The following is a 14607-nucleotide window of genomic DNA, read 5'->3' on the forward strand; positions in this document are numbered from 1 at the left end:
TGAGGCACAGGTCACTCCTAACATCGTAGGATGAGCTCTCTCCTTTGTTTCCAGTAAGTGTTTGAAGTAGCCTAGTTGCAATGTATCAATCAATATTTGTGATTAGTCTATCACACATTATATTGCTGACCTCACTGACAATTTTAAACTTCTTTCAGGGTTTTAATATTGACATTAACCACAACTTTGCCAATATGGGCCTACCCGGGTAAGTGTTTAACTCTAAAAGTGGGCTCTGCAGCGCTTTTGTCTAACTTCCTTTCACCCATTACAATTCCCCCCCCATCAAACAGATGGCAAGGGCTCGGAGTGTCTAGGAAATCTGTTGCGCGTGAGCGTGGATGGCTTTCTTATAGCAGGGGAACTAGCTCCTGCTGAAGTGTATGTTCTCAGTAAGTAGGAGACTCAACAACGTTGTTTCATGGTTAGAACCAGTTGTTGTAGTGCGTTCTGTTATAACCAGTAGTTCAATTGCCTTTTCAGATGGCAGCGATGTTATCGGACCTATTACACCTTTCCTGGCTGCTAAGTGTGGATTCAGTATGGTCTCAGATCCTTGGGGCAATACACTGCTTTATATCTCTCTCCAACACTGTTACTCTCAATCAAAGGTATGTAGTGAAGCCACTTGACTTGGCAGCTGTAGCAAATTCATTTTCATTAAAGAAGTGCTCTGATGTTGCTTGTCATTATTTGGCGTTTTGACATTTTAAACATAATGTTTAGAGTGATGGAACGTTTGAGATAAATCTGCAGCTCCGACCACATGGAGAAGACTCACATAGAGTCCATACTGTGTCCAAGTCATGCAGCTATCCAAAGTGGACCTCTCGTGAAATCCTCTGCTCCCAAAACTACATGGAGGTCTTGTGTTTTGAGCTTTACCCACTTGCACTAAAGAACATAATACTTTAGAATCTCATTTTTAGATGGAATTTGTGTTGCAGACATTTCTGTTTATCTTTTTATCTTGTGTGTGTTGTGTTTTTACAATGTAACTAACTACTCATCAGGTGTCTGTGGAGCATAATCTTCCAACCTCTGAACAACTGGCATGGATGGTCTCTGGTGTAAAGGATGCCCCCCCGGTTAAATCAGTATCTGCGGTATTAATTCAGTTCAATATGTGATTTTAATTGATTATTGCTTATGTGGTGTGTTGCATGTCACCACTCCCCATGTGATTTGTATTCTGTATACGAATGTACTGGTGCTTTTCACACGTGAAGTTCCTAACAGGAAAAATAAAGTTATTTGAATTTGCATGTTGATTCTTTGTTACAGGGCACAAGGTCCCCCTTCAGACTCCAGAAGGTGATTGTCTATGCACCTGCACAGAAAGAGGTCACTCCAGTGGAACTCCACAAGCTAGGCTACGGACTTTACACCTCTCCGACTCGTCTGCTGATAAGAGGCCTGCACAACACTTCAGTGACACATTCTCAAGATGTAATTCAGACATATCTCCCTTCCCTCTTATTTCCCTTTGCTCCTCCCAGTCACCCTTATTCCTGGGTTTCACCAGGTCCCTTTCCACAGGTGTATAAAATTACGCACCATGATTATGAATGCAGGCTGCATGGTGCTTGATTAATACACCTGTGGAAAGGGACCTGATGAAACCCATGAATAGACCCTTTCAATCTGTCCCTAGATGGTTTCCGGTTTAAATGTTCAAAACAAATGCAGATACTATTTATATATTTTGGACTATAGGGTAGAGCTGTACAAAATTTCAACTGATTTGATTTGTTTAGTCATTTATTTCATTATTTATTTCTTTTTCGTTCATTTTTGTTTACTCCTAAATTACGGTTAGCTCAGTGTTTTCCGTGCCTTGGACAGACATGATTGTTGACGTTTAAAGCCCTCTTTACACTGACAGACAGATTTGGAAAAGATTTTTGAAAGACTACAGTCTCAGACCCTCTCACATCTAAAGACAAGTAGGCTAGTAGAATTTTAAGTCGCAGACTATGATTTTGCAATGACTAGGGATCTTGCAGGGTCACTATTTACAAGACTGCAACTAGATTCCTTTAAATTATTACCCGTTGTGCAATACATAAACAGGAACTGAAATGATGGCCTACTAAACTCAAAGTCGTATTTTCGTGTTTCTGCAGCATTGTTTCATACGTGACATCCCTAACCGATAGCGTTGTTCTGGCATGTGGAAGAGCCGACTAAATATGTATTAGAAATGACAAATATTCTAAGAATTACAAATAATCATATAGGCTACAGCTGTCGCCTACTTTGCCCCTTCCTGTTTGGTGTTGGAGAGGTGTCGCTATTGGGTTTCATAGTTCACGTCACTATTTGCATGAGCCACGACTAGAAAGACTTGCGATAATATCAAACATGTTTGATATTGTCGTAACGGCAAAACTAGAAAAGGAATGACTCCGACTGACTTACAACCGCTAAGATTGGCACCTTACACTTAACGATCTAGTTGACGGGAGCGCGCCGCGATTCCAGTACAACTCCAATGATTTCTGTCCGACTTTGGAAATGTAGTCGCCGACTGTGAAAACAGACCAAAATCGTACAATGTAAGGCCGCCATAAGTTGAAAGAGTCTATCTAGGCCTTGCCATTCTTTGTACATCACTCCTTTATCTGACAACTTTGAAGAGCCTTTAGATGGTGACTTGTGAAGTCTGTTCACAACAACAGGTGGCTGGAGTCCCCATGGCAGTAATGAGGAGCTCTGTTGTGTACGAGCATCGCTGGATGCTGTTTCTGGTCAACGCAAGCGCTGCATGTCCCACTGGTGAGTCGAGCCCTCAACTGTGAAGACTTCTTACACACACAGGCTGGTACTTGGCTGAGCACCGGTGGCAGTCAGTGTAGCTGAAGGAGCCCCAAGTCCAGGCATAAATAGCCCATCCCGTCAGCTGGAGGTGAATTCTCCAGTGGAGTTTGATGGCGGTCTTGATATAGCACATCTGATGCCACCCGACAAGTAAGACCTGTTTATCCAGTTGTGTCTGACTGGGGTTTTATCTTAAGCCTGAATCTGTCGTTGAAGCGCTCCTGTCATGATGTCAGGTTCTACCTTTTTATTCCTATTTGGCTTCCTTTTCCATTTTAAAAAAAAAACTTCAATGCAGCTGAGTTACCACCTTGCCTTTTCCAGTTGAGCTTCATGACTGGTTTCGAGCACATACCTGACCTTGTTGTAAAAAGTGTTACTGCAGATGAATGGCCATCCAGATCAAGAGTTTTGATAAACAGACATCAGCCCTCCTAAATCACTGGGATTCAGAATACTTGTGCAGGATTTATTTTCTCTTTTCACTTGATTATATAGGCTAGGTGAGGGTCTACAGTGCAGTCACCTGACCGTTGTTGTTTGAAGGTGGCGTGTCTTTCACTGAGGAGATGATCACCTGGCGTCTGCCCCGACACATCACTCCACTGTTGTCCTCTGCCTCCAGCGAGACCCTAGAGGCCTACATGGGAATTGAGGGCCAAAGGCTGGATGAGGCAAGCATGGTGGCTAAGGGCTACTCTCTCTATGCCACAGACTCTCACATTGTGATTGAGATGCCCATTGGGTCCCCTGATGGGTACTACAAGGTTGGTATGAGGTTAGCAGTGGTGTGTACACAGTAACACACAGATACGCACGCACGCAGCATTTAAAATGTGTGGGTCATTGTTGTGACCTGTAATCGTTGTTTTTTTAGTCATGAAATGCACTAATGGTTCTTTTGGATAAAAGGGTAATGTCTTAACAGTGTTTGATCTCAGATTCATGAGTTCTGTTAGCCAAAGTCTTTTTATTCTTCTAACCAAAACGTCTGTCTAATTCAGCTTCAACCGTTTAACTTCGTTCAAACATTGTAACGTAGGTCTTTTCTCAATCTTCATTTTTGTAAACTTTATACTTAAGATATTAACACAAAAACAAGCTTATTTTTCCCCATAGACTTTGCACTAGCATTATGACATCACAAAGAACCAATTAAACTGATTTGCACCTGTATCTGCTCAACTAGGCCAACTCTGTGTCTCTCCATTCTACAAGGATGTAAGGGAAACTAGGTGTATCAACATCCATTTAGCAAAGCCTATCTATATAGTATAATCTGTCAACATTCATTTAGCTATCTGCTTACAACATCCATTTAAACAATCTACCTATCAACATCCACTGAATTATCTGCCTATCAATATCCATTAAACATTCTGTCAATCAACATCCATTAAACTATCTACATTCAACTTTTTAAACTGTCTACTTTTACACTATCAACTTTCCTTAAACTATGCAACCACGATGTCTATCCTAGCAACACCTTAGTAATCATCTCTGCATTATCAGCTATGTTGGTGCATTGCAATCTATATCTAATCTATCTATTATTGGATGTTTTTATATTTTTAAAGAGCCATGTTCATAAAAGAGACTACCAAACCACCTTCACCATTGAGCCCATGGTGGAACTCCTGTGGAGAGCTTCTGGAGGCTCTGATGAGACCCGCTACAAAGTCCTCTACCCCATCACCACCCCACCTGTCCCCAGGCCACCACACGTCATTGACTGTGAGTCTCTGGGCCCTGATTTAAATGATGGGCAAAAGTGCAAAGTCTTGCATGTAACCAAAGCTAATTTGATAACTCTGCCTTAAGTCAATCTACTAATTTTAACACCATGGGTAAGACCTTAACCGCAAACATTGAGGAGTCAGCTCAATACTCCCACATACCACACGATAGTTATAATTCATGCACGAGAGCTTTCCTTGTCGGTAGGCTTTGCACTTTGCCAACCATTTAAATTGGGGTCCTCTTCCTTTGTTTTGTCCTTTTTTTTTCTGTTCTGTCTGTGTGACCTCCAAAAGTGTATTTATACCGTAGGCAGTGTAAACTAATTGTATCTCACTCAGTTTTATGCACCATCATCCACAATGACTATAAAATGACTCATTATTTCAATCTGCGGTGTCCTGGGTGTATGTGTTGTACCATTAATCAGTGTAAGGATAAGGCGGGTGGGGGTGTAGCACAGCAAGCTGTAAAATGAATACAATTTGTACATTTTTCTTTTTTGCTCACCCAGTCTCTGACGCGTAGCTGCAGTATTACCTTATAAGCAGTCCTACTGTACATTTCTGAAATGAGGACTTACTAAACACGGCCTAATCTACAGTCATTGTTATTTGCTTTGTACTAAAATCTTTTTTTTTTTTTTTTTTTTTTCCTTCCTAAATTGCCATATGTGCCATGTTTAGACACTGTTCCAGAGGAAGGTGTGTTCACAATGGTTTTGGGTACATTCCTGCCTGATGTGGAGCTGACTAACATCACAATTGACTCTGCTGAGATGACTGTACTCGAAGCTGCAGCCAATGGCTTTGACATCCGACAGCATGGCTTCCCTAATGGCTCCAAAGCTTTCAGTCTAGAAGTGCCGTTCACTCACCCGGCAGTCATTAAGGAGGTATGAATCAGCCTACTCTCAAACCACCACTGCCACATATGAATATACCCAGGGCAAAAAACACTGATGGATTATTCAAAACGTTTCCACACATACCACAGATTCCCAATGTGAAGACGATGACCTACACTCTGGACCTGGTGTTTGTCTTTCTTGTTCTACCAGAGGAGACCGTGTTCTTTCACCCCGCAGTTTTGGAAACTTCAGTGAAGGATACTGGTAAGGGTAGTGAAAGTGATAGTAGTGATAAAGGTGTCTGCTAAATATCAACGTTTCACTTTAACTTTAGATGTGTGGATGCATGCACTGAGCAAAAACCATGACCCATTAATGACTCTTGGTTCTGAAGTGATCTGAGATGCTCTTTGGTTGTACAAATATTGTGTGATTAAGACACCCATCGGAAAATGTATATGCTGGGTGTTTGGAAGGACTGTAATGTCAGAAATGTATGTATTATTTCCTTAAGATGTATCGGTTTCAACTAGGATCTCTAGCACCCCTGATGACACTACTCATTTTATGTATTGAGGTTTGTCCTTGATTTTGCAGATCTGGCCTCGGTCACTGGCTCGTGTGATCAGCGGAACGTCTACATCACTGTTAAGTATGGAAACCAAGGCCCTAACTTTGAGACGTTGGTTGGTGGCAGTCTGCTGACTGGAGAGCTGGCTCAACAGTACAGCTTCAAAGAGAACGTAACTCATTTCAGCCTAGTGGTTCCATTTGAGTCTCCTGACATTGCCATTGAGGTACAGTAAACCATTACTGCAGAAAAGGCACAATCTTGGGCCAACATTATTTCTTCACTTTTGTTGTTTTTGTGTGTGTGTGTGTGTGTGTTGGGCCCAACTTGTGTTTGATCCAAAAAACATCACAAACGTATAAAAGGTTTAGGCTATAATCTCACTGGATTTTGTCCAAACCTGTTCTGTCAGAAAGCATATCTTGGCCAAGATGACTGGTTTAGAATAGTGTTATGCAGTGTAAGTTTAAAGCTAACGATCATACTACTAGCAACTAGTCATAGGGAGAATTTATCACTTTCTGGTTTTGATTCATAACCCACATCTCCCTGTGCTGATTCTCCTTTTCTGGTGAATTGAAGGACTGTACCCTTTATGTAGGTGATGGTTATGCAGTGTAAACCTCTGCATGAAAAGTGCAATCTGTGTTTCAGGGGGTCCAATCGTCATTTGTGAGGGGCAGGCTCGATGTGACGCTGCAAAACCCGGAGAGGGGTTGGAACATCACTTATTTCTCCCTGGCCTGTTCCTTCCTCACCTCGGTCATTGGTCTGTAAAGTTTAGAGAATAAAATCTCACATTCTAAAAGTCGTTCAGCCCACACTGTTGTATGAACCATGGACATATTAATTTAGAAGAAACTAAAAATCAATGTGTGAGGTGTGAACCGTCTTTTTAAAGTAGGCCACTTCCATCACTAGCAGGTTTCACAAACACGGTGTCAGTCCTTTAACCCACTGGTTAAAAGTGACCTGTGGTATTGAAGTGAATTGCTTTCCCTCAGGTTCTTCAGCTCTTTGTTTGTTTAATCTTTAACAATGTCTTGTGTAACACCCCTCTCCAGAATGCAGTCCAAATGGGACCATTCAGGCTCTTGCTGTTAAATTGGAGGCCGTGCCCAGACTCGACCCTAGACAGCTGACTCTGAATGATCCCTCATGTGGGCCCTACTACAGTGATGACCGCTTCGCCTTTTTCTACTTCCGTGTTGATTCTTGTGGGACCACCAGAAAGGTACGTAGGACTGTGTGGATTTGGAGGCTAAAATGTATGGGGGGACATAAAGAAGGATGGCTACATGTTGGAGTGTTAGTTGCCCCCTGACCTGGAGGATGTAGTTGTGAGGTTGTTTATTTGATTACTGATAGCCGTCACTTTGTCTGTGAAGAATGTGCTGTGAGGTTGGTAACCGAAGGAGGTGACTGGTTGAGTGGAGAATAGTTTTTGAGTCATCGGTGGCACCCTGGATCTTATGGTAAAAAGCCTTCTTAGTAGCGGTGATGCATGAAGAGGGACGACCGAATAGTTATGGTCTAATGCAGGGATTCCCAAACTGTCTTTAGGAACAAAGGAAGAGGATTTCAATGGTTGGCAAAGTGCAAAGCCTACCAACAAGGAAAGCTCTTGTGCATTATTATAACTATCGTGTGGTATGTGGGAGTATTGAGCTGACTCAATGTTTGCGGTTAAGGTCTTGCCCATGGTGTTCAAATTAGTAGATTGACTTAAGGCAGTTTTATCTCTACGTGAGGTGTGGGTTTTTTTTTTTTTTTTTTTTTTTAAATCTTGTTCTTAAATCTGTTCTTTGTTTCATAATGTTGTTCTCCACACTTTTTTTTTTTTTTTTTAGTGTGCAAGCTCGTAGACCTTTTGATTTTGTTATCATGTAGGGTGGCTAATTAAACAGTGGCCTAATGGCTATAGACTGTTTGTTAATTTTGCTTTTAAAATAGTTATGCATGCTTTGACCAGTTCATGCCCCCCCACCCCCAAATAAGCCATTCCGCCAAAGATATTTGTGAGTAGCATATTCCTCCATGTTGTATTAAATACCAATTAAGTGGTGCTGACTGAAATGTTTTATGTTGATCTTGTTTCTTTTGTAGTTTAAAGATGATGTGATGGTGTATGAAAACAAGGCCACTTTGAAGAGTGCTCAAAATACCATGACTCAATTGAATCCCAGTGAACCTGTATATCGGTAAGAATTCTGATTACTGTTGGTATAATTTACATTTATTCATAGTTATCTCTCTTGTACAAAGTGATTTACAAAAAAGAGCAAAAAATCAAGGTGCAGTGTGAATAGGAGACAATATTACAAGAATAAGTACTACCTTGTACAAGAGAATGGAGCGTTCACGCCAACCTGTTCACATCAGGATTAGAACAGTGAATGTATTTTTGCTTCAAACAGATATACATGTATGAAAACGGAGCAGCTTTCCTAAATGATAAAGATGGGAACACAGGCTGGTGTGAAATAAAGGGGTTAAGTCAGGGATGTAGATTGGAGGACTAGACAGGATGGATAAGAAGTTCATGGTAAGTGCAAGTTGGGTGTTTTAGTGGTGTTGGGAGAGGAGGAATTCTTAGAAGAGCTGGGTCTGAGGATGGAGAGGGACTCCCTCCGTTCTGGTAGCCTGTTCCACCTTTGGGGAAACCACAGATGAGAAGAGTTTGGATCTTATCTGTTTTTCTTTATGTTTAGTAGACCTCCAACAGTACAACTGCTCTTTTTCACTTGACAAGGAAACTCACTATTGCAACATGCATACTCTTAGATTCAGATTCTTCTGCATCTATGCTGTGAACGCTGGTAAAACTGTGGCCTTTTCCACTATGCCTCAATCCACAACACCAGTGGCCGAAGCTGGAGTGGGGGAACTCATGGTTCATATGAGGCTTGCTAAAGGTAAAGGGTTTTGGTTACATTATTAAAACTACCGTTAAAAAAACGTTCACTTTGTGAATTTCCTGTTTTCATCTACCTCAGATGTGACGTACACAGACTTCTTCTCTGATGGGGATTACCCTTTGGTGAGGTACCTAAGGCAGCCGCTCTACTTCGAGGTGGCGCTGGAGCTGGTGAAGTTTAAGGATCCCAACGTAGAACTAGTCATTGACCGTTGCTGGGCTGCTCTGAATGAGGACCGTATGTCCAAACCACGATGGGACGTCATAGTGGATGGGTGTGTTCTGAACTAAACCGACAGGAAATGGGCACCACATCATAAAGAGATGTAGTGCACTGCCGAGTTCATTTAACTGCTAATTTAACGATGCACTTAATGACCACACCTCACAGTAAAATGGAAACCCATAGAAATATTCCTTTTTGAAAAAGGATGACAATGGAGGGCAATGATGAGCTCATTTAATTTGGGGTTTATGGGGGGCCAGCATATACCAACAATATGATGAGATATGAGGGACTCCAAAAGAAAACCTTTAACACATTATGGGATGTTGTGCAGGTTTAGCAAGTATAGGCTATTTTAAGGGCTCGGTGTGTTTTCTGATGTAGGATAAGTGTGTGTGTGTTGGCCGGGGGGTATAGAGTGTGTGCATGTGTTGTGTTTTATCATAATAATAATGATTAATAATAATGATTTATTATTATTTTCATTAGCTGTCCAAATCCTAAAGACCCTGATCAGACAATATTCCACCCGGTAACGCCTGACGACAGGGTGCTGTTCCCCTCCCTCTTCAAGAGGTTAGAGGTGAAGATGTTCTCTTTCGCAGAGGCAGAGGATACCCCTGCAGGCCAGGTCATTGGAGCATGCTATCGCCCCTCTGTGCTTTATTTGTTGCTTATGTGTTTGCTTGGGGGTGGGGGGGGGGGGGGCTGTTTGCCTTTCAAGTGAGACATCATTTTGGCAGAATGGGGACCACAATGGCCTAACGCTTCTTCCCATTTCAGGTTGTTTTCCATTGTGATGCAGTCATTTGTGACCCCAGTAGCCCCTTGGATGGACTGTGCCATGGCCAGTGTGCTAACAAGCAAATGGGCACAAACGGCGTGAAAAGGGGTAATGAGTCGTGCAAAATGATTTTATGAAGAATTTTCTTCGTCCTTAAAATTCTAATGTATGTTTCCTGTTTTTAAAGGTCCCAGAGCTGTTTCTCAACTGCACATAGAACATGTTTCCTCTGGATTACTCTTCCTGATATGACATTAAAATTTTATAAACTCCAATACTGATAACTCTTGCTGTCTGTTTTTTCTGTTTATCCACACGTTTAATTACATTAAGTGTTGTCATCCAGTGTAGTCAAGGTGACTACATTTTTACCATATTATGGTAGATTTGTTAGGCTCTTTAGCACATTCCAAAAGAACATGTACAAGATTCAGTTGTCATTCAGTACATACATACAGTAATTGTGGTTGTTACTTAATAAATACATTTAGTTGGATCTATTTTCCATAGATTTGTTATTACATGCACAATCAAGAGGGGAAAGGGGAGTACATGTTATATTATAAACAACATTGCATTAAGTTGTGGGTAGGTGAAAGATTAAAGGAAATAAGGTGATAACATCTATTTTATGGACCTCATTTCATGGTTGTCTTTAGAAGCTTTGTGGCAGAAGAGAAGAGGCCTCTATAATTCCAAAACCACTCCTCTTAAAAGATCTATTTGCACAGTCACAAAACCTGTGATCTTTCTTACCCAGGGCAACACATGATTGCTTTCACACCCTGAGCAAAGCACTGGCTCCACCCTCTGGAGAAAGAGGAAAAACTAAGAGGAAATTCATGAAGTCGTGGGAGTGAATGGCTCATAACACTTGATAAAACAGTTAGTCATATTTTAATAAAGAAAATGTGGGGTGCAAATTTAAATGAATCATTTAACTGATTAATTTTACATCCAGCTAATACTTTAATGCAGAAGTTTTCTGATACTGCAATTGTGGGGTGTATCAGGAACGGGCAGGAGGAGGAGTACAGGAGCCTGGTGGAGGACTTTCAAAGTCAAAGTCAAAGTCAGCTTTATTGTCAATTTCTTCACATGTTCCAGACATACAAAGAGATCGAAATTACGTTTCTCACTATCCCACGGTGAAGACGAGACATATTTTACCAATTTAGGTCCACAGACAAACATAACATTCAAGTAAACAAAAAAGTAAGTAAATAAGTAAATAAGAGGGCACATATAATAATGAAAAAATAAGAGCAGCAAAATGTGGTTGAAATTGTGCATAGACAGTCAATAAAAATACTAGTGCAAATTCAGGCCAATAAAAGGCTTGGGTAGTTCTGTTTGACCTAAGTAAGAAGAAAGTGGCATAGTGGTGCAAGTTATGTAAGAGCAGCAGAAGTGTTGTGTTTCAGGACAACAACACCAGTTGTAAAGTGTACAAGTGTGCAAGCAAGTGGAGTAGTGCAGGCGGCCATTTTGGGTCCAATGTCCAGGATGTTATGTAGCTGAGGGTGGAGGGGGGAGAGGAGGGAGAGAGTTCAGCATCCCACGGGCTTGGTGTATGAAGCTGTTGGTGAGTCTGGTAGTGCGGAGGCGCAGGCTTCTGTACCTCTTCCCAGAGGGCAGTAGATCAAACAGATTGTGAGCGGGTGACTTGCATCACTCACAATTTTGGTCGCCTTGCGGGTGAGGTGGGTGGTGTAAATGTCCTTCAGGGAGGGAGTGAAGCACCAATAATCCTTCCAGCTGTGTTCACTATGCGCTGCAGGGCTTTCCTGTTGTATTCAGTGCAGCTTCCCCCCACACAGCGATACAGCTGGAGAGGATGCTCTCGATGGTGCCTCGGTAGAATGTGGTCATGATGGCTGGTGGAGCACTTGCTCGCCTGAGTTTCCGCAGGAAGTACAGGCGGGCGCTGAGCTCTCTTCGCCAGTGATGCAGTGTTGGTGGTCCAGGAGAGGTCTTCACTGATGTGCACCCCCAGGAATTTGGTGCTGCTCGCCTTCCACCACAGCACCGGCCAATGGTCAGTGGCAGGTGTTGGGTGTGACCTCTCCGAAGTCAACAACAATCTCTTTGGTCTTGCTGACGCTCAGCAGGAGGTTGTTGTCCCTGCACCACGTGGTCAGATGGTCGACCTCCAACCTGTATTGAGTCTCGCCGCCCTTGGTGATGAGACCCACCAGAGTTGTGTCGCCAGCAAATTTCACTATGTGATTGTTGCTGTAGGTTGCAGTGCAGTCATCGTCCAGCAGGGTGAAGAGCAGCGGACTGAGCACGCAGCCTTGGGGCCCCTGTGCTCAGTGTGATGCTGCTTGAGGTATTGTTGCCAACATCGCATTACTTGGGGCCTCTGACAGAGGAAGTCCAGTAGCCAGTTGCAGAGGTAGGTACTGAGTCCCAGTTTGTCAAGTTTGCAGATGAGTTGTTGTGGTATTATGGTGTTGAATGCAGAACTGAAGTCTATAAACAGCAATCTCACATATGAGTCTCTTTTTCCAGGTGGGTGAGGGCTGGGTGGAGGGCAGAGCAGATTGCATCCTCTGTAGACCGCTTGGCTCGGTATGCAAACTGGAAGGGGTCCAGGGTGGGGGAGAATGGCTTTGATATGTGACATGACAAGCCGCCAAAGCACTTCATGATGATGGGTGTCAGTGCCACAGGGCGGTAGTCATTGAAGCAGGATGGAGCAGTTTTCTTCGGCACAGGTATGATGGTGGCAGCTTTGAAACATGATGGGACGATGGCTTGCTTCAGGGAAGTGTTAAAGATGTCTGTGAAGACATCCTTAAGCTCCCCTGCACAGTCCTTCAGCGCCGCGACCTGGGATGTTGTCTGGACCTGTTGCCTTACGGGTGTTGATGGCAGCAAGTGTCCCTCTTCACGCTGTCGGCAGAGAGGCACAGGGGCTGCTCATGTAGGGGGATGGGTGCTGTTTTGTGCTTCAAAGCGAGCAAAGAAGCGGTTCAGGTTGTTGAGCAGAGGGATGTTGCTCTCACAGCTCTGTGGCGCGGGCTTGTAGTCCGTGAGGGCCTGAATGCCCTGCCATAGGCTTTGTGCGTTCCTGCTTACTTTGTGCAATGGTGCAAACTCAATCATCTTCAACTCAACACTTCAAAGACCAAGGAGATGGTGGTGGATTTCCGCAGGTCAAAGCCCACTCTGCTACCAGTTCACATTGATGGGGTCAATGTGGAGGTGGTTAGCACCTACAAGTATCTGGGTCTCCACCTGGTCAATAAACTGGACTGGTCAGCCAACACTGATGCACTCTACAAGAAAGGGCTGAGGAGGCTGCGGTCCTTCAATGTGTGCAGTAAGCTCCTCAGGATGTTCTGCCAGTCTGTTGTTGCCAGCGTCCTCTTCTATGCAGTAGTATGCTGGGGTGGAAGCACAAGGAAGAAGGATGTGGGGCGAATTGACAAGCTGGTAAGGAAAGCTGGCTCTGTAGTGAAAGCTGAACTGGAGTGTATCACTTCACTATCTGACAAAAGGACCCTGAACAAACTGATCAACATCTTGGACAATGAGTGTCACCCACTCCACAGCACTATTGTTAAACAGAAGAGCCTGATCAGCTGGAGACTTCGCTCACTGCCTTGCACAACTGACAGACTGAGAAAGTCATTTGTCCCCAGGGCCATTGAACTGTTCAATGCCTCACTTAAGGGAAGAGGAGAGATAGACTTCTCTGCATAGTCTGTCTGCCTCTTCATCCCCTCCATGTTTGGTACTGTCTGTCCACTAGCCACTTGTATCACTGTCTTTATGCCTCACTGTTTGCGTGCTATATTAGCACATTAGCACATATGCATAACCCCCCCCCCCCTCCATGCCACAGCCGAACTGTGGCCACACTTATACATTTTCTTAAATAGTTAAATATATAGATATATAGACTTTACTTTATTTCTGCATTGTTGCACTGTTGACTTACTCATTTGCACTATCACCATGACCACTATCACCATTGCACTACCACTATGACACTCATTCACACAGAGCACCTTAGAGCACCTTACCATACCTTACTATGCACAGAGAATCACAGGCTCAGTCCTTGCCTCAGTCATTGCAAGCGCCTCTGATTTATTAATCACCACTATGTGGATACTGTTTTTAGAATTGATTTAGATTAAGTGTTAGTATAATTTGTAATTTTGTTATTTGTATTCTAGTATATTTTTATATATTGTATTAAGTGTTAGTATAATTTGTATTTTAGTATATTTAGCATATTCTTTATCTTCTACTGTCCTTACTGCTTAGTTGTGTTTTTATATTATATACTTTAATTACTCTTCTGCTGTTAAAGAATGTGTTTGTCTTGTATGTATGCTGTTGAGACCTTGAATTTCCCCTGGGGATCAATAAAGTATCTATCTATCTATCTATCTATGAACCTATAGTGGGAGTATACATTCTTAAAATTAATTTAAATTATTGTATTTATCCAAGCAGAAAATGACTAATAGCACATTGTTATTAAACTATTAATTCAGACCAAATGTGACTTCTCAACCTAGAATTGTGATCGCATGCTATTAGTGGACAGAATGTGAACTGGCAGCTATATTTGCTCAATTATGTCTTGAGGACACATTTCACACATTCACACAACAACTTTGAACAGATTCAGGTGAGCTCTGCCTTTCCACGCTTTGTAAATCAAAGTAAGGTGGTCCAC

At 42.6% G+C, this 14607-nt stretch overlaps 1 protein-coding gene across 1 annotated transcript; it reads left to right on the forward strand.

Annotated features, from left to right (window-relative positions):
- Positions 1-15: 15 nt before the first annotated feature.
- LOC125299697 lies at positions 16-10183 on the forward strand. The gene is made up of 21 exons (XM_048251087.1): positions 16-53; positions 159-208; positions 294-392; positions 484-611; positions 727-864; positions 1014-1106; positions 1285-1449; positions 2682-2778; positions 3367-3587; positions 4401-4557; positions 5247-5455; positions 5557-5674; positions 6008-6207; positions 6636-6750; positions 7046-7215; positions 8088-8182; positions 8766-8896; positions 8978-9173; positions 9614-9755; positions 9908-10016; positions 10096-10183. Exons 1-21 carry the CDS (start codon positions 31-33, stop codon positions 10158-10160), a joined length of 2721 nt encoding a protein of 906 aa, XP_048107044.1. The 5' UTR covers positions 16-30; the 3' UTR covers positions 10161-10183.
- Positions 10184-14607: the final 4424 nt, after the last annotated feature.

This window comes from Alosa alosa, chromosome 8 (genome assembly GCF_017589495.1).
Source record: "Alosa alosa isolate M-15738 ecotype Scorff River chromosome 8, AALO_Geno_1.1, whole genome shotgun sequence".
NCBI lineage: Eukaryota > Metazoa > Chordata > Actinopteri > Clupeiformes > Clupeidae > Alosa > Alosa alosa.

Coding starts and splice junctions, on each gene's coding strand:
- LOC125299697 (XM_048251087.1), top strand. CDS start 31: ATGAGCTCTCTCCTTTGTTTCCA. Junction 393..483: donor TGCTGAAGTGTATGTTCTCA/GTAAGTAGGAGA, acceptor TTGCCTTTTCAG/ATGGCAGCGATGTTATCGGA. Junction 9,174..9,613: donor TGGGACGTCATAGTGGATGG/GTGTGTTCTGAA, acceptor TATTTTCATTAG/CTGTCCAAATCCTAAAGACC.